The 27,317-nt window shown below is 39.2% G+C and overlaps 1 protein-coding gene across 1 annotated transcript; it reads left to right on the top strand.

Annotated features, from left to right (window-relative positions):
• TBX18 (T-box transcription factor 18) lies at nucleotides 1-27,317 on the top strand. Its single transcript, XM_042937347.1, has 8 exons — nucleotides 1-307; nucleotides 1,475-1,679; nucleotides 3,853-3,954; nucleotides 7,172-7,343; nucleotides 15,472-15,639; nucleotides 18,620-18,684; nucleotides 24,952-25,046; nucleotides 26,593-27,317. Exons 1-8 carry the CDS (start codon nucleotides 1-3, stop codon nucleotides 27,315-27,317), a joined length of 1,839 nt encoding a protein of 612 aa, XP_042793281.1.

The following is a 27,317-nucleotide window of genomic DNA, read 5'->3' as shown; positions in this document are numbered from 1 at the left end:
ATGGCCGAGAAGCGGAGGGGCTCGCCGTGCAGCATGCTAAGCTTGAAGGCGCACGCCTTCTCGGTGGAGGCGCTGATAGGCGCCGAGAAGCAGCAACAGCTTCAGAAGAAGCGACGAAAGCTGGGCGCGGAAGAGGCTGCGGGGGCCGTAGATGACCGAGGCTGTAGCCGCGGCAGTGGCGCCGGTGAAAAGGGATCCTCTGAGGGAGACGAAAACGCTGCACTCCCGCCACCGGCCGGGGCGGTATCCGGGCCCGCCCGGAGCTGCGCAGACCTGGAACGGAGCTGCGGCTCCCGGGGAGCCGTGGGTGAGTCGGCCCTTTCCCGCCTAACTTCTTCCCCGCGCGTCCCTCCCGGTCCCGCGGGGAATCTGAACTTCGGCGAGTAGTAGGAGTGCGCGCGCGCGGTACCCGTCCGTGCCTGAGGCAATTCTGCCACCAGCGCGTTGGCTTTGGGTGTCCCGGCGCGAAGCTCACAGCCGCCCTGGCTGCTCTCGCCATTCAACTCTGGTCGCCCTCCAGAAGGTTAAAATGCCGCTCCTAGCTTCGCATTTCAGGCTGCCACAGCCCACTTGGCGACCCGCGCCCTCAGCCGCTGCTCTTTTCGGCTCTTGGCGGTGTAGGGCTTTGCCTTCCGCATCTGCCTCCCTTGGGGTTCCAGCCAATGGGTGCTCTTTTTTCTTTCCTAACTTTTAAAAACAAGGGGGTGGGGGGAGCGACGGCATAACCCCCCCCCGAAACCGGAACGAATGCCCTAAACAGTTTGGGCAAACCAGGAAGAGGGCGGTGTATTTGCAAACGTGGGGTAGCCCACGTTTGTTCCCGAGGGGTAGCCGAACCCTTCCCTTCCCCTCTGGATTCCCGACACCAAGGCCGACGGACACCGTGGGCTGGCTTTTAGCTCCCTTCTCATCCCTTCGCTGCTTGGCTAAGGAGTTCAGGGCGGTCGGGGAGTTTGGCGGGAGTGGAGTCTGAAAAGCTTTCTAGAAGATGCCTCCGGCCGGGCCCAAAGCGAGCCGCCTCGGAAGCCTAACGGGAAGGGAGGCCCAGGCACTTCGGACCAGGGATCCAGACGCCAGGCGGTTTTGCAGCGTGCGTTTCGGGTTTGCCGGGGTTTGCACTGGGGGTCTGGACTCCGGAACCCATTTCAGACTCTTTTGGGCACTTATCTAGACCCTGGCAGCGGCGCGAAACTTATTTTGGGGCCTTGACCAGGCGGAGGCCCGGAGGGAGGAGTGGACGCGGCCCTCGTGCCTTGGGACTCTGGGGTTCCGCTTGCACGTCGAGTCCCTTTGGTAGGCAGAGCGGTTGTCTACTCGTGGACCAGTTTGTTAGAAGAATCCGAAGGCACGAAAGCTCCCCCTTTTTTCCTGGTCCTTTTGGTCTCCCCAGCCGCCCTCCAGGAGTCAGTCTCCCCTTTCGACTTCCCCTCTCAAAGCCCTCACCAGTTACCCGTCTTTGCCCTTTGCTGCCCAGGCGGCTGTGAGGACGGCTTCCTGCAGGGCGCTTCCCCGCTGGCGTCCCCCGGAGGATCCCCGAAGGGGTCCCCCGCGCCCGCCCTGGCACGGCCGGGGACCCCGCTGCCCTCGCCGCAGGCCCCGCGGGTGGATCTGCAGGGAGCAGAGCTCTGGAAGCGCTTTCACGAGATCGGCACGGAGATGATCATCACCAAGGCGGGCAGGTAAAGGGCGATCTGTCGCGAACGCCCCGGCCCTGGCCTCACCCCACGATGGGTTAGGAAATAGGAGGGCCTGCAGAGCTGTGGAGTCTCTGGTTAGCACTTTTGTACGGACAAGACAAGGCCCGGGTTGTGGTTCACTTTTGAGACTGGCTTTGCCTGCCCACACCGCAGTGCAGTCGGTGAGGGGCACAGCCCCGCCGCCCTCTTGGATGTTAGGGAGAAAATCACCGTCCCCGCCGAAGCGGTGGCTGTTGCGGTTGATACTCCGTGTGCTGGGTAGTTCCAAATTCGTGGTTCTGTTTACGTCTGTCCATGCATTTATTTAGGCTCTAGTTATCGATTCCGAAACTACGGAACAGACGACTCTCCTTAACCCGTCCTTTTTTAAAAAGCGCAGTTTACTCTTTAGAAAACTATAATTTGCTTCTTTTTTAAAAAAGATTCCGGACTTCCAAGTTGGTTCTTTATCAAAAGATTTCCTAGCAATGTAAGAACGTCTTGTGCTATTTTGATATTATATTAGAGTGAAAAGTTACTGGAATTATCAGTAATACATGTACAGTCGCTGCAAAAATAATTACCCGGTTTTTAAAAACCATTCTGTTGGTGGATCCAGTTACATGGTTCCATTTTTTTTCTAAATGAAATCTAACACATTCGCCTAAATTTGTTGAAGGATACCACACACGCAAAAATGTAAGAAGTTATATCTGTTTTTTGAAAATGTGAAATTTGCACACTCAGTAAAATAAATAGTTTTGTTGGGCAGATACCATTAATTTGAGGGAAGCACAGACGTCTTTGCATGTTAAAGTTTTCAGTTCATTTAGTGCAGTGAAATCTATGAATAATATCTTCTTAAAAAATAACTTTAAAAAGTACAGCAACTCTTTCAGGGAATACACATGGCAAAAACCTGGATAGCATAAAAGTATCCAAACTTATTAGAAATTACAAAAACATATTTTATTGAATCCATATGCTACCTTCTACATTTTCACGGAGCTTTTATTAATGATCCAAATTCAGTCTTCAACAACACAAAGCAACAGTTGTCTTATAAAGGATGTAGTTAAAGACCTTTACTCTTTATCTTACAGGTGCACTGAAATAACACTAAAACAGCAGCATATTAAACTGTTCTCATGCCTAGTTAGGAATAATGGACTTTCTTTACTCTGGAAGTGGTCTTAAATGGCATTAGTGTTATAGAAAAAGTTTTTAGTAAATAACAGTACTAAAATTTGTGTTACAAGGTTAAATTAGCAAAAATTAGATTAACTGGCAGGGTCTTAGGCATAAATCTCTAGATGAAAGTTTAAAAAAAGAGAACTGCTCTATTTGTTTTTTAATATACAATAATTTACTGTTATACTCATGCTACTGTATCCTTTTTAAAGGATAGCTGAGTGTACTTTAGCATCTCTGATATGCATCTCTGATATGCATCTCTGGGAAGCCTAGAGAAATGCAGATTTTCATTTGTTTTAATTAGCAAAGTTTGAGTAAGTGCAGCTAAATAGGAAAGTATTTCCAGGGTATAGTGGGGGAAGGAATGATTTGGTAAATATACATTGTGTTTAGTTTCTGCTTTCAATAAAGAAGTTTTACTATACCTTTCAAATTTAGAGCAACTTTTGCACTTCACCTTTACCATGCTGCAGACAGGAAGTCCTGTCTCAATAAAGAACATATTGTTTGGTTATAGCATGGCACATTGGCTCCTTGTGGTTTTTTATAACCCTTTTAAAATTTCACATTATAATATATTTTATCACTTGTACAAATTCAGATTTTCTATTTCTACCATTTGGAACATTTTATTATTCGTATTATTAAAGTAAATATGCTTATTGATTTTTGTTTAAGACATAAGCTGCTTTTTTTTTAGTGCTGTTACTCCTTCAGTGTACAGTTCTTTTCCTTTTAAGCTGTACTGACATTTCAGTAAACACAGTGCTTGACAGTGTACAACAAATTATATTTAAAAGCCTCAGTTTTGATGTGTCCTGTATTCTGATTCTTTGAATTACATTACCAAAGTGAATGCTATAAATTTTTCCGTATGAAAAACAGAGAGGTTTCCCTAGGTTTCTTGGCTTATTCATTGTCCATGCCTAATCACAAACAAAAACAAAACACATAACCTCTTTCCTCCCCTCCGTATGCATAGGCGCATGTTTCCAGCAATGAGAGTGAAGATCTCAGGACTAGATCCTCACCAGCAATATTACATTGCCATGGACATTGTGCCAGTGGACAACAAAAGATACAGGTACAGTGATCAGATGGATACAAGAGGATAAGAAAATGCTAGGAGTTTACAGGCTATGCCTGTTTCATCTGTGATAACTATGATGTTTGTTTCCAGAAGCCTGTAGAATTTCTAGATCTATAACCCAACTCCCGACAGTTCCAGTAGCCCAGATGGTGCCTTCTCTTACAGTAAATGTGGAAACTTAATTTTTGTTTTGCTTTTAACAGATATAGAAGAAATGTTTTTTAAGTATTGATAACTTTAAATAAGGGCTAGTTTAGTGTTGCTAAACTGTGTCTTTTATAATGATTCACTTTTCAATTAGGATTTTGAGAGGAAATGTTAAATTTGTAGGTATACATAATATTCAGCGAAATGTTTCATTTTCTTTGTGATTGTTTCAATCTTTAAAGAAATTCCCTTTACCTTGTTATGTTCAAAATCATAATTGCTGGTAGGCTTTTTTTCCTTTAATATTAGAGGATTTTTATAATTTAGGAAATAGAATCTCCTAATTCATTACGATATTAGGACATCTTTAAACTGGTAATGAATTTGTTAACTGTTGTTTTTTGGTTAGTAGTTAACACAGTAGATTTAAAAAGAATGTTGTAATATTTACATTTTGAAAGACTATATATTTATTTGGATATCAGGTAAAGTTGGAAAAGATACACATTCTTCAGTTTCAAACCTACCTCTGCTCTTTTTCTTCTGCAAATAAGCCAGTCAGCAGTTTTCAATGACAATGCTTTTTACTTTCCTGAGGAGTTAAAAATGCTAACATTTAAAAAAGGAAATTTCGAGTAGAAGATCAGAAGATGCTGCTTTAAATTTTGTTCTTCTTTGTTTCTATGTATTTTTTAATTTTTATAAACAGCTAGAGCATTTAGTAAGTTTTTTAATGAAGTCAGATTTGGTTTTCATCACTTTTTAAAATTTAGGGAGTACTTTTTTGAAACAGGCTTATCATGTCAAAAGTATATAGATTCAATTAGTACAGGCACACATGGAATGCTAAAAGAATGGGTAATAAAAAAGACAGTTTTATTATTTGTGTTTTGTATTGTTACTGATTTTAATTAAACAACTCATTAAGGAGTTTGCTAAAATTATCTACTACGTGGTAGAAGCTAGAAGGCATTTAGTCTTTAAATATACTTGGTTTAAAAATCCATATTCTAATTTAGCTTTTGTGTTGAGAAAGATAATGTAATTCGTAATGAGCTTAGAAATTATTCCTTTCTCTTCCAAACTTCTCTCCTATTTCTCCAAATATCTTTCATGTATTTTGGGGGGTTTCTTTGACTTAATTGATTCTTATTATTCTCACATAAAGCAAGAAAATTTGCTAGGATAGTATTTGCAAGTATAGTATTAAGATGTCAAATTTTGAAAGATCAAATTGTAAATCATTAATTTGTTTTCACTTACAATGCTTACCAATAAGTTTGGTTTTAGCAGTTGTATTAAGAATGTTTCACAAAGAATATGTAACATGTAATGTGTATTCTCTTGGTGGGTGTGGATTTTTTTGGAATAACTGTAGTGCAGTTTTTTTCTTGAATTTCTAAGATTTGCATTTTCTAACTTTTTTAGGAGTAGTAGAAAAAATTTTTTGGTTATTTTCTGCTATCAAAGAGTGATATTTGATTGTTAAAAATACTTGTGATTTATTGTAATGTAAAATTAATATTCACAAAAGCCTAATTCATTATACCAATTCAGGGAAATTTTTAAAAATTATTTTTAATTTTGTGATTATATATTTTTTCCCCAAGGAAAGGAATTAAAGAATAGAAGGCATATTGAGCTCAAAAGAGAATAAAATATATGACATTAGGTGAAACAGAGAGCCTTACCAGAGATGTTATGAAAATCTGTCATGCTATTTCTAAAAGAAATTTGCATATAACACCGGTAGAATTCTCTGAGACTATTCACAAATTATTGCTTTAAATTGTATGTCATATTTTAAAATACAAATGGAAGGAAAACACCTAAGTATGTAATTTCATTTTATACCCTTTTCTAAGTGAATCATCATATACTAGTTTCTAGTTTTTGAATTAGCGAATTTTAGATTAACATTAATAAATGATAATCTGAATATAGGATTGAATATTATGATCTTATTTATTACCTAAAACATTATTATTTAAATGTATTGTTCTTATGGAGTCAATATATTTGAAACACTTAAATGAACAGAAGAGGATGTTTGGTCTCTTAATTTGAAAAGTAATATTAATTAGATATGCCCTTATTTTCAAAGTTTGATGTATATTCTTATTAGTGGAATTTGAAAACTGAAGAATTTTCTTATAAGGGTTGAGAAAGAGAAATATAGGCTATAAAGACCTACATTTTTTCATTATACAAAATTTTTAAGTTAAACTTAATACATTATCTGCAATTTTTAGCTTAACTGAATTAGAAAAATGTTCTAAATGATAATAGCTAAACTTTTTTTCTAAGAAAATGAAAGTATGGAACTTTTGACAGTTTCCCCTTGCCCTTCCACCATTGACCTCATCAGCCTGTACATTCCTAAAATGGGAAGTGGTCTTAAACGAAGTGGGCACTTTAAAGGTATAGCTCTCAAGGTGTTTTGAGATTCACTTAAAGGTGAGCTTGACAACTTAATAGTTTCTTCATGTCAAATGAATATCCAGGTGAAAAATGGAAAATATCAGTATGCAGATGGAATGTCTAGTGTGAATAAGTGTGAATCATAAGAATGAAGATACTTGAATTTATGGTGGTGATAGTGTGCATAAAGCCTTAACACATCACTTGCTCTGAAAGGTCTGTAAACCACGGCTGCCTCCGAGAGTTTTTTGAAAAGTGCTTGAAATGTTATTTAAAAAAATTTTTTTTTTCAACGTTTATTTATTTTTGGGACAGAGAGAGACAGAGCATGAACGGGGAAGGGACAGAGAGAGAGGGAGACACAGAATCGGAAACAGGCTCCAGGCTCTGAGCCATCAGCCCAGAGCCTGACGCGGGGCTCGAACTCACGGACCGTGAGATCGTGACCTGGCTGAAGTCGGACGCTTAACTGACTGTGCCACCCAGGCGCCCCTTGAAATGTTACTTTATGTGTATTGGATGTAAAGAGCAAATTGTTTTTTAGACTTAAAAAAAATAAGATATTCAGTTTGTCTGATTCTACTGACTTGTAAATTCCAAGAAAGCAATATTCTATATACTGAGCCTTGTCATTGCCTTCTAGGTATGTTTACCACAGCTCTAAATGGATGGTGGCAGGTAATGCTGACTCCCCTGTGCCACCACGGGTGTACATTCATCCGGACTCGCCTGCCTCTGGGGAGACTTGGATGAGACAAGTGATCAGCTTTGACAAGCTGAAGCTCACCAACAATGAACTGGATGACCAAGGCCATGTGAGTAGATGGCTTCCCTAAGGTGCCACCATTGGTGGTGTAGACATATATGTACTGTGTCTGACTGAATGGCATGAACTTCTCTCAGATCATAATATTCCTCTCTTGGTTGGTCAGCATGTGCTTAATCTGTGCAAAATCAAGGTTATATTTGCATCAGAGACTACGCCTGTGGCCTGAAGCATATCCTATGAAACATTTAATAGGTTAAAACTAGATACTGCATTTGTATTAAAATGAAAGAATCTCAGGCAGACTTTTTTAGCCAAAACATATGTTTGTAACCCTATAAGGTGCTAATTATTATGGTCTGACTATGAATACTTAGGAGTTGGGTCAACAGGGATAATGGTTTATTGTGTCCTGCCTGCATCTAGCTCTTTTCCCTCTTGAAGCTTATTGCTTCTCAGTAATGGTCTAGGCTTACACTATTTGTGTCCCATTTTTATAATCTCATCTAATGTGTCAAAATGTTACAGTAACAATTCTTTTTAGTCTTAAAATTGCTGAAACATATGTAAATCAAAGTCAGTCATTCCAATAATGTAGTGATTTTTAACGCCTTATTGTTATGCAATATTATTCGTAGGCAATATTTCTACCTTATTATTTTAATAAATAAGTAACTCTGGATACATGCTGATTTTCATCAAAAGCTAGCATTTCTATTAGGTTTTTGTTATTTGAGAGGGTTTTGATTGAGGCAGGATTGAAATATCTTTTGAAGAACACATCATACATAAAAGGAATATCGAATATCAACTAGTTCATTTCTCAAAGTGTAACATAAAGATAGCATATTTATAAGCAAATCTTTTCAAACAAAAATGCAAACTGTCATAACCTAGTAATACACTTATGACGGGGTATGATTTGTAAACTGCTAGATAGTATCTTAAGCAATGACCTTAAAAACATTCAAGTATAAATTTCATTGTGGTACAAATTCAGTATCTAGATTTTTAAGACACATCTATTTTACACTGCTTTTGTTTGTTTGTTGCCTTTTATGATTGAAAACAAAATCAGAGGGCTTCATTGGTCTGACTCTTGATCTCAGCTAAGGTCTTGATCTCAGTGTTCTGAGTTCAGGCCCCACAGTGGTGGGTGTGAAGCCTACTTAAAAAAAAAAAATCAGAAAAGCAACATAGTAGATTTCATTTCTGAATCCAACTTCATGCTCTGTATTTTAGTGCAGTAGTTATTTCTGTTTTTATTCTTTATTTACACAGTCAAGTTGTAACAGTTTTCACTTGACTTCAGGGAAGGAACACTAGTTTCTTCTGTCTCATTGAGGGAGCGGACTGAAATATTGCCAGCCTGTTCATTGAGGGGTCTTTTGTTTTTGGAATAGAAAATTTAAAAATAGGGGCGCCTGGGTGGTTCAGTTGCTTGAGTGTCGGACTTCAGCTCAGGTAATGATCTCACTGTGAGTTCAAGCCCGCGTCAGGCTCTGTGCTGACAACTCAGAGCTTGGAGCCTGCTTCGGATTCTGGGTCTCCTCTCTCTGCCCCTCCCGTGCTCATGCTCTGTCTCTCTCTGTCTCTCAATAATAAATAAACGTTAAACAATTTTTTTTAATTTAAAAATAATACTGTTAAGTGTGACTTGTTTTCAAAAGCTTAAGTATCTTCTACTTTTCAGAGTCCTACAGTTTAAGAATATATCTTTTAAAGAGATAATTGGGTCTAAAAACTATACACTGTCATATATAAAGTACATACTTCTTTCAGTAATTTAAATCACTTTCTAATTCTAAATTTTTCACATCAGGTAACTGGCTTTATATCTAATACTTAATGTATCTGCAATATTTGATGTAGATATGGTAATTTATCTATATAATTTAAAGTTTGTAATCTCATTAGACTTTCTGTCAAACAGTATTCTCCAGAGGAACAGAACCAGTAGAATGTGTATAAATATATACATAGAGAGAGATTTATTTAAGGAATTGGCTCACGTAATTGTGGGGGCTGGTAGGTCCCAGAACTACAGCAGCAGGCTGGAGACCCAGGGAAGAGTTGATCCTGCATCTCAAGCATGAAGGCAGTCTCAAAGCAGGATTCCTTTTTCCTCAGGGGACCTCAGTCTGTTTCTTTTAAGGCCTTCAACTGATTGAATAAAGCCCACCCACATTATGGAGGGTAATCTGCTTTACTCAAAGTCTACTGACTTAAATATTAACCTTGTCTAAAAAATAACTTCACTGGGACACCTGGGTGGCTCAGTCAGTTGAATGTTTGACTCTCGATTTTGGCTTAGGTCTTGTCATGGTTTGTGAGTTTGAGTTTGACTCCCGCATTGGGCTCTGCACTGACAGCATGGAGCCTGCTTGGGATTCTCTGTCTCCCTGTCTCTCTGCCTCTCCCCTACTTGCCCTAATGCTCTCTCTCTCAAAAATAAATAAATAAACTTAAAAAAATTTACAAATTCCTTCATAGCAACATCCAGACTGTGTTTGCCCAAATATCTAGGGAACATGGACTAGCCAAGTTGACACATAAAATTAATCATCACATAGCATTTGTTTAAACACAAAAGAATACATTGCAATTGAAATTCAATTGCTTATACCTAAATAATTATAATATTTCACTTTTACGAAAAACAAAAACATAGAAAACAGTAAAAATCTAGAGAAATGTGTCATCTATCAGTGAAATTTTTCTTTTAAGGTTATGGCAGGATGTAATATTTTAATACAGGGTAGGTAATTAATGAGTGTGGGAAACAGGGAGATAAAGATATGTACCTATTTTGGAAGCAAGAAAATTGCCTTTGTACATGGTAAAAATGTATGAATCAGTTGATACTAGAGGAGAATGTAGGAGGGAAGATGCTCTTTTCCATTGTTTATCTTTAAAAAATTATATCTTTTTAAATTTATTTTTATTAATTTTTTTTCAAGTTTATTTTAGAGAGAGAGAGAGAGACACACACACACACACACACACACACACACACACACACACGGAATGGGTGGGGGAGGGGCAGAGGGAGAAACACAGAATCTGAAGCAGGCCCCAAGCTCTGAGCTGTCAGCACTGAGCCCGATGCAGGGCTGGAACCCACGAACCATGAGATCATGACCTGACCTGAAGTCAGATGCTTAACCTACTGAGCCACCCAGGTGCCCCTTAAAAAAATATTTTTTAAGACTTTGTAAAATGTATTATAATGTAGAAAGCCATAGTCTCTGCCTTCAGTGATTTAACCTAGATGGGGAGAGAAGACATGCACACAGATGATCATGCTGTCTGCCCAGAGAAATACAGATGCCACATTATTTCAGCCAGGAGAGATTGGGAAGGCTTCATGAAGAAGGTGTCTATTGTATTTTTTTACTCAGTTTGATGACCCCAGGTGAGGTTAGATTGGAGATTAAGAAATTGTTCCTCCTTCTATTGTTTATTTGTTTTTTTTTAAGTAGGCTTCACACCTAGTGCAGAGCCCCATGCAGGGCTTGAACTCAGGATCCTGAGATCAAGAGTCAGATGCTTAAGGGGTGCCTGGGTGGCTCAGTCGGTTAAGCGTCCGACTTCGGCTCAGGTCATGATCTCGCGGTCCGTGAGTTCAGGCCCCGCGTCGGGCTCTGTGCTGACCGCTCAGAGCCTGGAGCCTGTTTCAGATTCTGTGTCTCCCTCTCTCTCTGACCCTCCCCCGTTCATGCTCTGTCTCTCTCTGTCTCAAAAATAAATAAACGTTAAAAAAAAAAAAAAAAAAAAAACAAAAAAACAAACCGTTTAAGAGTCAGATGCTTAACCAACTGAGCCACACAGGTGCCCCTCTTACTCTATTGTTGATGTGATTCAGCATCTAAGAGTATAGTAGTACCATTATGGTGGAACTTTCTAATTCAGTAGCCCTTTTCTTGACTCAGAGACCTCTTAGGAACTCACCCCTCTGTCATCAGATGGTGAAAGTCCCCCTAACTGCAAATTCTGAAGGAAGTGATACTAATTTCTAATTAATCAAGCTGTAGACACAAATTAGAGGTGAATTTTGCTTTCTTACCTTTTTTGGCCTCTCACCTCCCAGTTTTACTCTTCTAAAAGTATATAAGCATTCAACATAGTGACCTGAGAACTGCATGTAGACTTGGGACTTTTATTAAACACAGTGTGTTTAACATAGGACTCAAATCTTCACAGGGCTGTGACTGAACCTAGAACTGCATGAGACATGAGGTTATGTGCTACTAGGTTTTCCTCAATGTGACTTCATCTTTCCAAATACCAGGGATTATCTAGAGAGGAATATTGAAGAGAATCTAGACTGGAATGTCCTACCCCTCCACAACTAATCCTTGAATGTTGTAAAGACTTTATAATCTCTACTTCATGGCGAATCTGTAGCCAGCTTTACATTGGATTGTATACAGCCAAGACCGGTCCTTGGGCTACCCATGTGTAGATGGTTAGCATGCTTGGGTAAGGTATTTCCTTCTCATCATGTGCATGGTTCCCTGTTCATCTGGAGTTTGTTGTCTGGAGGGAAACATTTTACACGGACATCTCTGAAAAATTAGAAGATGTTTAACAGGTAATGGTGTCTTTAAACATTGGCAGGACTCCTACCCACAGTGCTGGGGTGCTTTGGAAGGAAGCATGGCCAGCCTGCCATAGTCAGGAGACCTGTGAAGGGTCTCTTTCTCAGCTGCCAAAGGGTTGGTGACATAGTCACCCTAGCTCTAAGTTTGTCCTCACCCTCTTTCATTTCTGCTTGAGATTCAGGTAGGGAAGCAAGGTATTACAAGGGAGATTGCCAAGATCTCCTTGAGAAAAACTTGCAACAGCTTGGAGATCCAACATGTTCATGTTCATGAGCATGTCACTTTGGCGCTCTGAGGCTTTTCTCATGTGTTTTAGTAGAACCAGAGGATTTTGAGTGAATCAGATGAGCTGATGAACTTGAAAGTACACATTTGTAAGGAGTGTTGTATATTCAGCATCACATCTGAGACAAAACCAAGGTCATCTTGCCATGGAGCTTGTGATCCGATGTTACTGTCTTGACCCCTACCTTTAAAATGAGTCAGTACCAGTGATCACCAATAATGCAGGGAGCTAAGTATCTGCTCTTCCTCGGCCCTTTGCTTGACTTGTTCCAACACTGGCATTTAGGTCATCTAGAAAATTTCCAGAGTCAGCAGGTAATGTTTCCTTATTGAGCTGTTTTATAAGGCACAGCTGGCCTGTCTGTCAAACTTCAGGCACTTTAGGCCCTTCATATTAGAGATAAGTAATATCATGCTTCTTATGACTCAGAACTAGTGTCTTTAAAGTGGAAAAAATGTGTATCAAAGAAAACTGTGTTTATGAACATTAGTCCATGTAACTATGTTACTAGGTAATGCCAAAAAGAAAACCAAAAAATCCTCCATTTAAACAGAACAGAGAGCATGGTACATGCAGATCCAATATAATTATTTAAGTTTCAGCATTATCATGGTGGGCTCCTTGTTTATAAGGCCAATAGTTCTCCTGGTTTTATTTGTTCTATTAAATAAGCAAAATGTTATTGACCACTCATCATTGTAAGTTTGATAGATCATTAAAAAGCAAATAATGCTATTTTATTCAGAAGAGCTAGGCTTGTTTAGCATTACCTGAAAACGTCCAGGAATATACTAAATCTGTATAGATAATATTGAAAACATGTTATTTTGCTTGAATGATCGATCTCCAGTTTACTATAGGCAGTTGCCATTTAATGTGCAAACATAGGCATACATCAGCTACTTCTATACCTTACTCCAGTATACCCCGCCTTAGGTCATCTTGGAAATGCTGTGAGGATATAAAGAAGGAAATAAAACTTAAGTATATATAGCAATATGGAGAAATCTGCTTGAGAGAACAAAGACTTCATAAAATCAGAACCTACGTTCATTGACTAGTAAACAGAAACCCAAATCAGTTTTAGTTTCCTTTATTCCAAGTTAGTTTATTCTAGTCTTCCAAAATTAGCTATGTATTTATTTTTGTTTGTTTGATGTGAGGTAGCTTTCTCCATTTTTTCTTCTCTGGAATTTACTGATCATTAGAATCATTAGAATAAATCTTGCATTTGTGTTTTACCTGGCTCACACAACCACACGCACATGTTACATTATGACCTAGTGTAAGTAAACACACACAAAGTGAACAATGTTTTGCAAAACAGTACTTAATCCTTACTATAAGGAGCACACTCGATGTTTCTACTTTATAATTTTATTTATTTAAAAAATTTCTTGTTGAGACCTTTTAAATTGATTTTTTGTGAGCCACTAATGGGTTATTGAAGTTCTGTCCTTTTTTTAGATCTGGAAAGAGACTTTTCCAGAGGCTGCAGATTCATGTGTGTGTCCACACGTGACCATGAGAGCTATTGTATTCCCATACCCTTTCCTTATACTCCTAATCGCCTCCCCATCAAATGGGTCTGGTAGGCACTATCATTAGATCCGCCACCCAGGCATTTCCTCTCCTGAGAGGAAATTTTAGGGTGAAAAACAAAACAAAATTGACCACTGTGCTCGTTACTGCCTGGGAGTAGAGACATCCTCTTATGGTAGCAAACATGCTTTCCAGGTATAGAGCTGTTTGTTTTAGGGCTGACCGAATATTCTGAATTTGGCTTCATTAAACTGTCTGCGTCTTGAAAAACATGAGGCAGGTCAATCACTGTGTTTTTCCAAGACTTAGTTTAAGTATTTCTTTTCTTAACTCCCAAACCCCCAAGTCTGAATTCAAATTGTGTAACTCAGGAAAGATATAGCTTTGTTAACTGAACTAATTAATGAATACCTGACTGGACTCTCAGCAGCAAATAAAAAATTTCACTGGACAAGGATATTTCTTTACTCTACCTCCTATGCCTTGAAAGCATAAAACGTATACAGAAGGAGAAAAAAATTCACCCACAATCCCATCATCTAAACATGACCACTGTTCATAGCTTTCGGTGGGTTCTTTTTATTTTCTATTTTCATATAATTGTGATAAGTTTATAAACTTGGAACATTTAATGTTTAAACTGAAGCATTTTATTTTGTGGTTAAAAATGTCCTAAACAGGCTTTAGTAATGGCTGAATAACACCTATCCCATTGTATAGACTTTCATTGACCTAACCAATCTGCTCATGTGGCATATTGTTTTTCCACCGTTACAAATGGCACACTGCCTATTCTACATGAAGTGCTTTTTTGGATTTGAAATATTTCCTTAGGATAAATTCTCAGAAGTGAAATCGTTGGGTAGAAGGTAGCTGAACCATATTATCAGATTTCCCTAGTAGAGTCTGAGTGCGTTAGCTTTTCCATCCCCAGGTGCCTGGGTTTTGAAAGTTTCATTGTCATGAAGGTGTAGACACTGGGTTCTCTGGGCAAACCAGGGATATTGCAAGCCACACACAAGGCAGACCCTTGGGTGTTCTTAAAATTCCTTTTGCCCTTGAATAGGCACGTTGTCATCACCAATAGAGGAAAAATGCTCTCTTAAGAAAAACCTTGGTGTGCAAATACTTATTTTTAGGGGATGACTGTGGTTGAATTTAAATAATCATTTAAATCTCATTTTTAGTTTTACTGATTTGGGTTTTGTGTTCCATTTGGCTCATTATAAATAAAATGTTGGGGCGCCTGGGTGGCTCAGTTGGTTAAGCGTCCAACTTCACTCAGGTCATGATCTCATAGTCCGTGAGTTTGAGCCCCGCGTTGGGCTCTGTGCTGACAGCTTGGAGCCTGGAGCCTGCTTCAGATTCTCTCTTTCTCTGCCCCTCACCTACTCACACTCTGTCTCTGTCTCTCAAACATAAATAAACATTTAAAAAAATTAAAAAAAAATGTTGATGAATTTATTCTTGTGTTTTCAGAAACAGAAAATTAGATGTTAAGTTCATGATTATTCACAAGGTTCCACCAAAATTATGACTCTCTTTTTCCTTTTGTAGTTTTATGCATATTTTACAAATAACTTCTTAGCCCTTCCTCTACAATTTTGATATATTTTATTTACTTTTTTGATATACTTTATTAAACTGGCACTTCTGCCAATTTTTCTTACACATTAAATATTTAGTCATGGTGATAAGACTGGGCAGAAGTTCTTGATATTTTTGGCCTTCTTCCCTTGATACAGATTATTCTTCATTCTATGCACAAATACCAACCACGAGTCCATGTCATCCGTAAAGACTGCGGGGATGATCTTTCTCCCATCAAGCCTGTTCCATCTGGGGACGGAGTAAAGGCATTCTCCTTCCCAGAAACTGTCTTCACGACTGTCACTGCCTATCAGAATCAGCAGGTATTGTTCTCAGAGTTTGTATCTTTCTAGAGTTTTCGTTTCAGGGGTAAATTGAAAGCTAGCTATCCTTTTCACTGTATCTCAGTGTTACCAACTGTCATAAAGCATTTGCCATATAAGACATCCAGAGTGTGTGTGTGTGTGTGTGTGTGTGTGTGTGTGTGTGTGTGTATAAAAATCTTTTTCTGTGATTCTCCAAGTAAGGCTACTATCGTGAGAATTTCTTTAGACAAGAATGTGTCTCATGACTGGCAATGTAGGTTTACTTTCCATTTTGAGATATGGAATCATAAAGTCATAATTAAAATTAAAAAGCATGTGGAAATAGACAAGAAGAATATGAAAGATTGCCTAGGAAATAAACAAGTAGAATTTGAAAGATAACACATTATTTTAAAACTATAATCCATGTATTATAGGAAATATTTCAGAGGCATTTATCTTATATAGTCATTTTGGTACATATACAAAAAGGGCTGTTTCTTTCAAGATAGGCTTTAATTGTGACAGAAGGTGATACATAGGCTTATAAGTTGAGAGATCAATTGTGGAGTAATCTTTTCATAAAATTAGTAATAATTTCAGAGGTGAAGTATTTCTTTTTGATATTGGTAAGTGTATGTATTTCTTTAAGGCTGTGTCAAGTAAGTGGAAAATTGATTTGAGGCAATTTTTTTAGTCCATGCAGTTACGGCGAGTTTTCGTAAAAAATCGTGATGTAGTTGAGGCTGATATGGTATGTGGTAGATTTTTTCTTCTTTAGTTTTAGTGATCAACAGAATTATTTTAGCTCTCCACTTATTACATTTATTTACATCTCAGTTAGATGTTAAACTCTGTTGTGGTTTCTGTTGTTTTAAAGCTTATGAGGAGGTTTGGATCCTGTCCTCTGCATCTTACTTTAGGGCTGGGAGGCTCATCCCCTCTCATCCATGGGGAGACGCCAGCCCCACAGCTGAAGATGTCCCGTTCTCTCATTCACGTTGTCATGCTTTTATATAGACTTTTAGAAACAAGCATGAAATTAATCTTTAGAAGGACTGGAGATTATTAGGAAGATATTCTTAAAATATGTTAGGTGCAGAGAATGAATTTTTTTTTGTTTTAGGAAAAATGCATAAGGAGAAAAAGAGCTGAGATATTCACTACCTTTTAAGGAACCCCAGTTATCTTCTTTCTCTCTCTCTGCCTCTTTCTCTGTCTCAAGCACAAACAAATTAGCCATGTCAAATGTGTGTATTCTCCCAGCCTCTGTGATACAATAAACAAGATACAATAAGCTTTTGGTACATGTTGGTGACTAACACCAGTTGATAAACATTGACAAATCGATCAGTTAATAGGGTAAGAAACTTCAAAAGGAAATTGATAATGACAAAATGCAGTGATGTTCATTTTTTATCTTCTTGGCTACTATTTTTAAGAACTCATGGAAAATTGGTAGGCAGCTTAGCCTGGTGGTTAGCATGGGTTCTGAAGCCTAGAGTCCCAGCCTAATTCTATTGCCAAGTAACCTTATGAAACCATAGGAAACTTAAGCCTCAGTTTAAAAAAAAACCATAAAATTGGGATAATAACTATGTATAAGTTGCCATGAGAATTAAATGAAATATGTGTATAAAATTCTCACTACAGCATACATAGTATGCACTCAGGAATAAAAATAATGATAATAGTAGTATATCTCTATTCAGACAAGGCACCATTATATAAATCTGTACTCTTTTTTGAAATACTACTTTAAATGAACATTTAAATTATTTAATGTTATTTAAATATTATTTAAAACAAAGAACAAAGAATTAAGCCATAATGAATTATAAAGAACTCCATCAATGACAGAATGGCAGTCATGCTGAATTAATTAGCAAACCTTTACATTATATCCTTTATAAGGTAGTTTTATCCACATACTAAGACAGTATCATGTGGAGCACATGTATCTCAGGTACTGCACAGAGCACACAGAGGACAATATAGGGGACTGCAGAAGACTTTTCAAAGATGCCCCCCCTTTTTTTTTTTTTTGGTCTTAGTGTTATCCAATAGTTTTCATTTGTCCTTAGCCAAAATGGTACCATCGGAAGTATGTTCATTAACTTGGTAGATTCCACTAAACCAAAGAGCATAAAAAACAAAGCATGATGTGCTTCTTTGAAAACAGGCTGTAAATTCCTTTGGGCAAGGTGCAGATCTGTTAAGAAATAGATGAGATGTTGTTTATTAGTGTCAATTACAAGATGGTATAACTAAAAAATATGTTTAATGGAAATGATTAGGCCATTTGTAAAAATTCTACCCCCAAATTTTAGTTAAAATTAAAGCATCATTTATTTCTACTACATGAATAGGATTTAATCTCATTAGAGTCTTCCAGTAGTGGTTACCTCTGGTTAGACATTCACTATATTGCTCTGACCAGGTCAGGATTCAACAGAAAAAAAACAGGAAAGAATAAAACTTTAAGATGAGAGCCATAAAGATGATTCAAAGAGAGACAAAAATACAAAGGCAGAAAAGTTAAAGAAGTGTATATTACCTTCAGAAGAAGAGAGGAATATGTTGAAGCTTAATAGCATTCAAGCATATAAATAACTTGAATAAATAGAAGTTGGATATTAGCTGTTATCCATTACCACAGAGTTGAAGGGAAGTGCTTTAGTTCAGAGGGATTGAAAACAAAGGACAAGTTATCAAGAGAAGATTCAGAATTTCCTTCTCTAGTGATATTAAAAGCAAAACAAATTTTATTTACAGAGTTTGAGTATGGATGGGGATTGTCTTTTTCTTAGCAGATGAATGTCTAGGTGATTTCTGAAATTTTCTTTTGATTTGCAGCTAAAATAATAAAATACCTGAGAAATAGGGGAGAGGAACACAGTCAATTTTGGAATTGCTTGTAGTTCTTCTACCATTTCTGTCTTTAATAACCTTCCTTGACATTTCTAATATTTGTTATGACTTTTTTCCTGCTCTGCAGATTACTCGCCTGAAGATAGATAGGAATCCATTTGCCAAAGGCTTTCGAGACTCTGGGCGTAACCGGTAAGTCTTAGTGAAGAGCATTTTGGCTCTGATAAATATATTTGACTTTTTATTGTGAATTTTCCATTACAAGGTAAAGAGTTAAATTTACTGACATGATTTTGAAATCATTTTCTGATGAGGATTAAAATTTGTCGCTAACACTGGGCCTTGGAGGTAACTTATTTTTGGGTCTAGTGCTGGAGTCTACCCATTCCTAAGGTGAACTCTGATGTGTGATGCTGGCTGAAAAATGGAAGTTCTCAGGGTGCACAGTGCAGGCCACCTCTGAAGGGGGCTTGAGGAGACCTGCCCTTTAGGCACAGGGGCTTCAGTATCTCAAATCAATAGCCTGCCTTTCAGGCCCTGGGGCTTCAGTATTCTAAGTCAGTAGCCTCTGTGCATCTGCTCACGGTTTAGAATTTGCTTAGTGATATCACAACAATCTATTGATTCTGTTTTTCGAACATGGTGGGGTTTCTCTTTCCCTCAGATTTCCAACTAGAATATGAAACTACTCCCCTTTGCCAAGAGAGCTGATGTTCTTTAGTTTCCAAATTTGTCTTGGCTCCGCTGACAGCCACACACTTGTTTATTTTTTCTGTGGCGTGTTTTATGGTGTTTGTACTAAGTGGGAGAGCTACAATAATGAATTCCACTCTATTACTTTTATCAAAAAGCAGATCACCCTAGTCTGTGTGCCAAGGGTTTTTGAATTTATTGATATGACTCTATTCCAATACAGTTTGGTGCAACATTTTCTAAGATAAGTATTGATAGTGATAGTAATAATAGACTAACGTTCTCCAGAGGCCTTTTCAGGGTAAGGCTTTGCCTTAAATGTTTTTAAAAGCATTTTGCTTTTAGAAAGAAATATTTGATAAAGTTTTATAATTTTACTCCAGAAATTATTCTAACACTTCTTGAAAACTTGGTATTCATAGGCTGTGTCTATAGGAAGTCAAAATCCCAATTATCTTGTTTTAGGGACTGTTTGATTTAAAAGTGTTGAGAGGAAACAATCAGGTAGTAGTCCAGATATTTCATTCTTCCAGTTGATTAATCAGGCAAAGTTGGTGCAGACAGAGATTTTTTTCTCAGAATACACTCAAGTGCTTGAAGAGGTTTGGTTTCATCTTCATATGTAATGGCATTGTTAAAACACCGTGCAATGGGAGGACTAAAATGCAGCTGAAATGCACTGAGAGTGGAGTAGCCTTTAACTTAGTGCAGGTAGATCAACAAGACTGACGAATAACAGGACTGGCCAATAATTCCCTCTGAAATTCTTCATTCTGTAGGAAGATTTGCAGGTATTCCTATAATACCTGTTGTCTGATATATTGAAGTTATTCTGTCTTTTTTTAGATGTTTGTTTCAGTGTGGAGAAAACTTTGCTTGGCTTTTGCTGTTACATTAGTTCTTAGTTAACTTTGCTGTTCAGAGGAGTTTTTAAAAGCTGAATAATTTAGTAACCGAGGTGGTCACTGGTGAGGGACTGAAGGGAGCCTTTGGGGTGACTTCTTTTCTACCTTGACAAGCACTTAATGGAATCTTCTTGTGGTTTTGGTTATAGCAGTATAGTATTTATCCATTTAAGAGTCTTACATTACTTCCAATTCATTTTTTTTTTTTAATTTTTTTTTCAACGTTTTTTATTTATTTTTTTGGGACAGAGAGAGACAGAGCATGAACAGGGGAGGGTCAGAGAGAGAGGGAGACACAGAATCGGAAACAGGCTCCAGGCTCCGAGCCATCAGCCCAGAGCCCGACGCGGGGCTCGAACTCACGGACCGTGAGATCGTGACCTGGCTGAAGTCGGACGCTTAACCGACTGCGCCACCCAGGCGCCCCCCAATTCATTTTTTTAAAGCAGAGAATACATTTATTAAAACTCGCTGAAACTCCAGGAAGGCAGCATTGAGGCGTAAAGAATATATAGCCAGGAACTGTGTCCAGCTTCTATAGGACTAACCTACCAAACACATCACTGCTGTCAACACTGGGAGAATCACACTGCTTGTATACTGTCGGTTCATTTTTGAAGCAATACATTTAAAAATATTTTTAAAGGTGTATTTTGGATAGATAACAATAGTGAATGAGCCTACAAATAGAAGTGAGATGATAAGATGCATATGACAAGTTTTCACAAAGAATTCTAGAAACATCAGCATAATGAAAAACATTGGGTTTTTAAAATTTGGTCAGTGAAAAAAAATCTGTGGGTTTGGTGAAAATAAACTAAGTCTTTGTTTGGTATCATGAAGTCAAAATACTAGGTTTGATATGAATTTTTTCCTTCCCTTTGTTTTACAAGTATAGAGTTGTCGCATCCTTAGTGCTTGTTCCTATTTCTTTACTGACTCTTAATTTTTTAGTTTTTAAAAAAGTTTTTTTAAATTTATGTTATTTGTTTTTGAGAGAGAGAGAAACAGAGTGTGGGTGGGGGGTGCAGAAAGAGAGGGAGACAAAGAATCTGAAGCAGGCTCCAGGCTCTGAACTGTCAGCACAGAGCCTGAGGCAGGGATCGAACTCACCGACGCGACGCGAGATCATAACCTGAGCCGAAGTAGGATGCCCAGCCAACTGAGCCACCCAGGTGCCCCTAAAATTTTTAGTTTTTAAAGGACATACAGAACATAATGAATTATGTTTTAACACTTACTAAATTTTAAGTTTTAACACTTTGTTAAATTTTTTTTGTTTGCGTCAATTATTTAAGCAGTGTCGCAGTACAAGAAAAACATGTTGAGCCTATCTATAGCTTTTTGTTAGTGAAGTAAATAATTTTAATTTTTAGCTTATTAAAGTTAGTTTTCCTGCTTATGATAGATAGCTCTTCAGTCCTTATTTTGGAATGCTAAATATTTATAAATCAATATCCTCTTTTTAAAAATTTAATTTTAACATTTTCTATTGATAAATGCAAAAACACATGTATAGAGGAGCGGATTTGGTCAGCTTTGAAGATTTCTAACTTACCTATTATTTTCGTTTAAAAAAGAGTAAGTTATATGTAAGACTTGGAGGGTGCCTTGGTGTTGAGGGCTTGGGGAAGGAGTGATATTTTTTTCACAGAAATAGAGAAGAAAGCCCAAGAGAAAAAGTTAATTATATTTCTTTAATACCCCTGGTTGTGTTGTTTTGTTGATACTACTTTTTAACATAAATTCTGTTTTTATTTTTCCCCACACATGAAATAAACAAATTAAGCAGGACAAGAAATAAACATGGACTTGTGATTTTTTAAACTTTATAAAACAATTTGCTTTAATTAAAAATTATCCCTTCCTGGTTATTTATGGCTCCACAGCCTATTTTATAGGAATCAGTAGCTTCAACCCTTAAAAGCTCTCCTGCAAGACATTTGCTACGTGAAAGAGAATTTATGTGCTGAGAATAGTTTCATTCTTCAGTTAGGCCTTGGGTTTGACCCTATAAAATTTTTTACTCAGGAAGGTACAGAAATTTCTCTGCTTTAAATACTTCAGGAAAAACATAACCATTTTACTAAATAAACTTGGCCATTTGATAGCATAAATTAGGGTGGTGATAAAATGTGGAAATTGTTCAAAGGCATCTTGTATAAATTATCGCCTTGGCTACACTCCTGCAGGAGGTGCTTTTATCTTTTCTTTAACTAGATGGGAAAAGTCTCCATTACTAGAGAAAATGAAGGCCTTTTTTAAAAAGTCCAGATTCAGCTAATAAATATTTTATAACTGTTTCCTGCACAATATCTGAAATCCTTTCTGGAACTTGCAGTGTGAAACAGCAGCCTCGAGAAAAATATCGATAGCTCCAAGTCAGCTGACTTGTCGATATGTCACCTTCAGAGCATCCCTTTAAAGCTTGGGATTATATGTTTGTGATGATCAATAACATCTCCCCAAGAATTTGGTCTATGGATTTGTATTTGAAGCATAGTAAAGTTTACACGGCTAAAACAGATAATGCAATAATGCACATCTCTGCAGTTAATACATGTCTAAGTCCAGTGGATGCTTATTAATTACCTCTTAGCAAACTCCCCTTGAGACCACTCCGTGACCACTTTGGTATCCTTAGTACTTAGAACTGTGATTACTAGAACTCATCCATGTGGTAATGAAAAAGCAGTTTTGTACAAAACTGCATCCTAACATTCTTTAGGATTAAAAAAAAGCTTGTTTCTAGAAAGTCATAAAAACTGAGTACAAGCTAAATATAGATGAATCAGATAAGTAGTCCCCAGCATTCATTAGTTGAGTATTAAATGCAGCCTGCAGGCTACATGGGTTTTGGGACTGACCAAGCTGCCAAACTGCCCCCAAATCAATACTTTCATGTATGTAAAATATTACTGAGTAGAGTGATCTTGCATTTGGCTTGTAGTCAGCCACAGATATGATGTCTGGTTTTGGAAAAATCACTTAGTAGCAAACAATTTTAGTGCTAGGAAATGAGGCAGAGCTTTTGTAAAGAATCCTCACTTTGTGGGAAACTGAAGTCCAGGGAGGTTAAAACATTTACTTAGGGTCACACAATGAATTTTAATGAATTGCAGCCACAGCCCAATTCTCCTGACCCCCAATCCAGTGTTCTTACCATGAAATAATCCTCTCTCTGTGCAACACTGATTATATCCAAAGCCAGATTCTGCCCTTCACTGTCAGTGCAGCCCAGGTATAAGGCATGTGCAGGGTCCACTCTGTTTCCCTTTGGCAGCCCAGTACTAGCACCTGTGTGGGGCTGGTGATGGCTCTTTGAAGTGCTTTAAGAGCAGCACCCCCTGAACTTATGACTTGAGAGATGAGTCAGGTCCATGCTTGGGCTCACGTGAGGATGGCTCATACACACAACCGGTGATGGGTACTCACACCACCCATCCACACACATATCGCTGTCCCTTCTGTCACTAAGATGTGGTAGTGATGCTCCGTGGAGTCATGATAGATGTCAACAAATTAATAGATTCTATACTCTGAACACTCTAAGGAAGTAAATTCAGTGTGTAAAACCTTAGAGCAGTAGGGCAAGTTGTATAAGATGGTTTTATCTGCATATAGCACTCACTATGAGTGTTTAGAGTTTTCCCCATGTCGTGTAGGTGATATGACTCCAGGATGAGGGGGGTCCTGTAGTCTTTGTTCATAGTTCTTATTTGGGGATGCAAGGTGTCCAGAGGAAGTAGCAAGTTGAGCACAAGCTATTAGAGAAAGACCTGATCTTTAACATTTGCATTAAATATAGATTATCTGTGTTAAATAAAAGTGTGTTTGACAATCACAAGAGATGTCTGAGTATTGCTGGACACTCAGAAAGCAGGCATTTCCTACAAATCGCTTAGGGCTGTGGTAGTTGAGGGAAGACTGAGGTCTTGAGAATGGGTGAGTGAAGCGCCTCATTTCCAGAACATAGAGGACTTAGTTATCTGATATAAGGAGAAGAAGATTCTGAATCACTTATGGTAGGAGATACATACATACCTTTATGTATGTATTTAGAGTAGTTACCTTTGTTTTCAAATATACATATTTCATGTAAATGGTTTACAACCAACCTGTCCTGTGTCTTTAAGTATCCATTCATTAAGTGTATGTAAAGGCCTGAAAAGAATGATGCTGATACTAGCCCCAGATACTACACCAGCCTGTGAGATCACCTTCCTGTGTTCCTTCTGCATGTTGGGCTGAGAGGTCAGTGCTGCCTCCTACCTTCCTGGACTCCCTATTGCTGGAGGGGAGCCCATCCTGGCTCTACTGGGTGTGGTGGAGATTGCGCCCCCCAGAGAGTAGTCAGTTTTCTTTGGATGAGTGCTCTTCTAAAGTTGGCTACCGAGGCACTGAATGATGGGCAGAAGTGCCTCTTCAGCAAAATTGGCTTTACAGGGTCATGCTTTTGTCTCAAAGCCTTGCTCATCAGAGGGAGAAGTAATGTTACAGGGAAAGAGGGTGGATTCCAGATCCCAGCAGGGCCTTGGACTCACATCAGCTAGGATGGACCTCTTCGCCTCAGTTCCTTAGCACAGAGGGACAGCTTTTTATTCTCCGAGGTCGGCTTAGTTTTCTGAGAATGTTAACAGGACATCTTGGGTGGTTTCCATCATCTTGTGCACCTGGTGACAGAATGTAGCCCATCTCTGAAGCATTTCTTCATGCCTGTGCCAAACTCCTACCCTACCAATGTGGGGGGGGCCACCATCAACACCGGTGATGTTTTCTGAGCTGCTTATTACTGCCGAAAGCTCCAACTGCTCCTAACTAGGCTTCTTTTGTCCGCCTCCATCCCGATCCTTCCATTTAGAATGGGTTTGGAAGCCCTTGTGGAGTCATACGCATTCTGGAGACCTTCACTGCGGACTCTCACCTTTGAAGATATCCCTGGAATTCCCAAGCAAGGTAAAACAAAGTCTCCTGGGTCATAGATACAGCCAGTTCTTGACTGGAAGCTCGGGCACTGAAAAATGAATGAGTCAATTGCATCTACAATGGTGACCTCATTACCAACATCCTCTTGTGACAGGATCCATCTCTTCTGTGTGGAATGAGGATGGGGACCAGAAAAATGGTTATAGGTGAAGTCTTGGATGTTTTAGGCTGTTTATATATTGCACGACCTTTATGTCACTCTTAAACGTCTTGTTAAAATTAGCATTGGACTGTGAGCTCCTGTGCCAGGCGCACTGCACAGGGAGTCGCCAGTGGTGGTCCCAGTTCACCCTTTCTTGCCAGCTTCTTTCTTCACTTCCTTCAGCAGCATTGCCTGTAGACACAGTTCTCCTGTTGGATTTATGCTGAGAAGATCAGGCACACTCAGGCAGACTTCCTCTGGCTCACCTCTGAGTATTTCCCCCAAGCTCAGGCTAGTGTTTCCTCATGGAGAGCTGCATGCCAAGGAATGATGCTTCCTTCTCTGCTCGGTAGGTAGGACTCTCAGCCCACTCCTGCACTCAGGCTTTTTATGCCTGATCCTGCCCAGCAACCCGGTGACAATTAACATGCTGGGTTTTAGATAATTATCATTGACCGGCTTGGGCTTTTAGATTATTTTGAGAAGCTATATAAAAGACTGTTGCTGGAGCAATGAAGGCTTTACAACCTGTCCAGCCTGTTTGAATTCTCTCCCCCTAACTTCTGTCAAGTTTGCAAACATCAATCTGCCAGCGAATCCAGAGAGGGGAAGAGGGCCACCACCACCATTATTGATTGGACCCAGGGTTAACCACCCTCTCTGTTTCAAAGGACTGTTTCTATGGTGGGCCTTTGCTCTCGTGTTAGCATGTGAGTCACCAACCTGTTTTCTGGTTGGAAATAAGATTTTTGAAGTTCTAGACTATTGTCTTCTTGCAATAGCCCTCTGGGGTACAGCCATTGATGCACACAAGCTTTTGGTGGGAAGCTGCAGATGTGTTTGAGGCAGGATGTGTCTTTGACCAGTTTGGCTCTTTCCTTTAAGTTACTTCTATTTTCTTGCAAGAAAACATATCGACCCAGAGCAAGGTCTGCTGAAAAAGTAAAATAAGGAAAGAAGACAGATGATAACTATACTCTCTGAAGACGATACAGAGTGAGATGAAATTTATAAAGTTGCCAGAAAAGTCAGTATTCGTAATATTTATTAGAGAAAAATCTGAAGCCTTTGGGAAAGCTGATGGAGGGAGAAATGTGAAAATTCTATGTGGCAGTGTCCTAATATCCTCTGCAGTAAAAAAAAAATTATTGCCTGGGGAGATCATTTGCCTTGGGAATGTTGAGAGGATCTGTGTCTAACATGTTGCTGTCGGAATTCAGTAAAGTTATAATTCCTTGAGAGACAAAAGCATCTCCTTTTCGTTGTTCAGTGTAGGCTTCCTTGTGACAAGCTGTGTCTCGCTCATGCTCACAAAATCGAAAGGCAGACATGGCTGTAGAGTCGTTGCTCTTTACATTTCAACTTCTTTTGTAGGAAGTACGAGTTCCTCCACATTGCTCCAAGGCTCTGGGAGTGGTGTCCCTGCCACCCACCCTCATCTTTTGTCTGGCTCCCCTTGCTCCTCTCCTGCCTTCCATCTGGGGCCCAACACCAGCCAGCTGTGTAGCCTGGCCCCAGCTGACTACTCTGCCTGTGCCCGCTCTGGCCTCACCCTCAACCGATACAGCACATCCTTGGCCGAGACTTACAACAGGCTCACCAACCAGACCGGCGAGACCTTCGCCACGCCCAGGACTCCTTCCTATGTGGGCGTGAGCAGCAGCACCTCTGTGAACATGTCCATGGGCGGCGCTGATGGGGACACTTTCAGCTGCCCACAGACCAGCTTGTCCATGCAGATTTCGGGGATGTCCCCCCAGCTCCAATACATCATGCCTTCACCTTCCAGCAACGCCTTTGCTGCTAACCAGACCCATCAGGGTTCCTATAACACTTTCAGGTTACACAGCCCCTGTGCCTTGTATGGATATAATTTCTCTACATCCCCCAAGCTGGCTGCCAGTCCTGAGAAAATTGTTTCTTCCCAAGGAAGTTTCTTGGGGTCCTCACCGAGTGGGACCATGACCGATCGGCAGATGTTGCCCCCTGTGGAAGGAGTGCACCTGCTTAGCAGTGGGGGTCAGCAGAGTTTCTTTGACTCTAGGACCCTAGGAAGCTTAACTCTGTCATCATCTCAAGTGTCTGCACATATGGTCTGA

The sequence above is a fragment of the Panthera leo genome, chromosome B2 (genome assembly GCF_018350215.1).
Source record: "Panthera leo isolate Ple1 chromosome B2, P.leo_Ple1_pat1.1, whole genome shotgun sequence".
NCBI classification, from domain to species: domain Eukaryota; kingdom Metazoa; phylum Chordata; class Mammalia; order Carnivora; family Felidae; genus Panthera; species Panthera leo.
The sequence above is the reverse complement of the archived record's forward strand: the minus strand, read 5'-3'. Positions and strand labels throughout refer to the sequence as shown.

Bases quoted from the DNA above. Each gene is read 5' to 3' on its own strand.
- TBX18 (XM_042937347.1), top strand. From the start codon at position 1: ATGGCCGAGAAGCGGAGGGGCTCGCCGTGCAGCATGCTAAGCTTGAAG. The intron at 308-1,474 runs GTGAGTCGGCCC...TTTGCTGCCCAG, and splicing joins CGGCTCCCGGGGAGCCGTGG to GCGGCTGTGAGGACGGCTTC. The intron at 3,955-7,171 runs GTACAGTGATCA...ATTGCCTTCTAG, and splicing joins GTGGACAACAAAAGATACAG to GTATGTTTACCACAGCTCTA.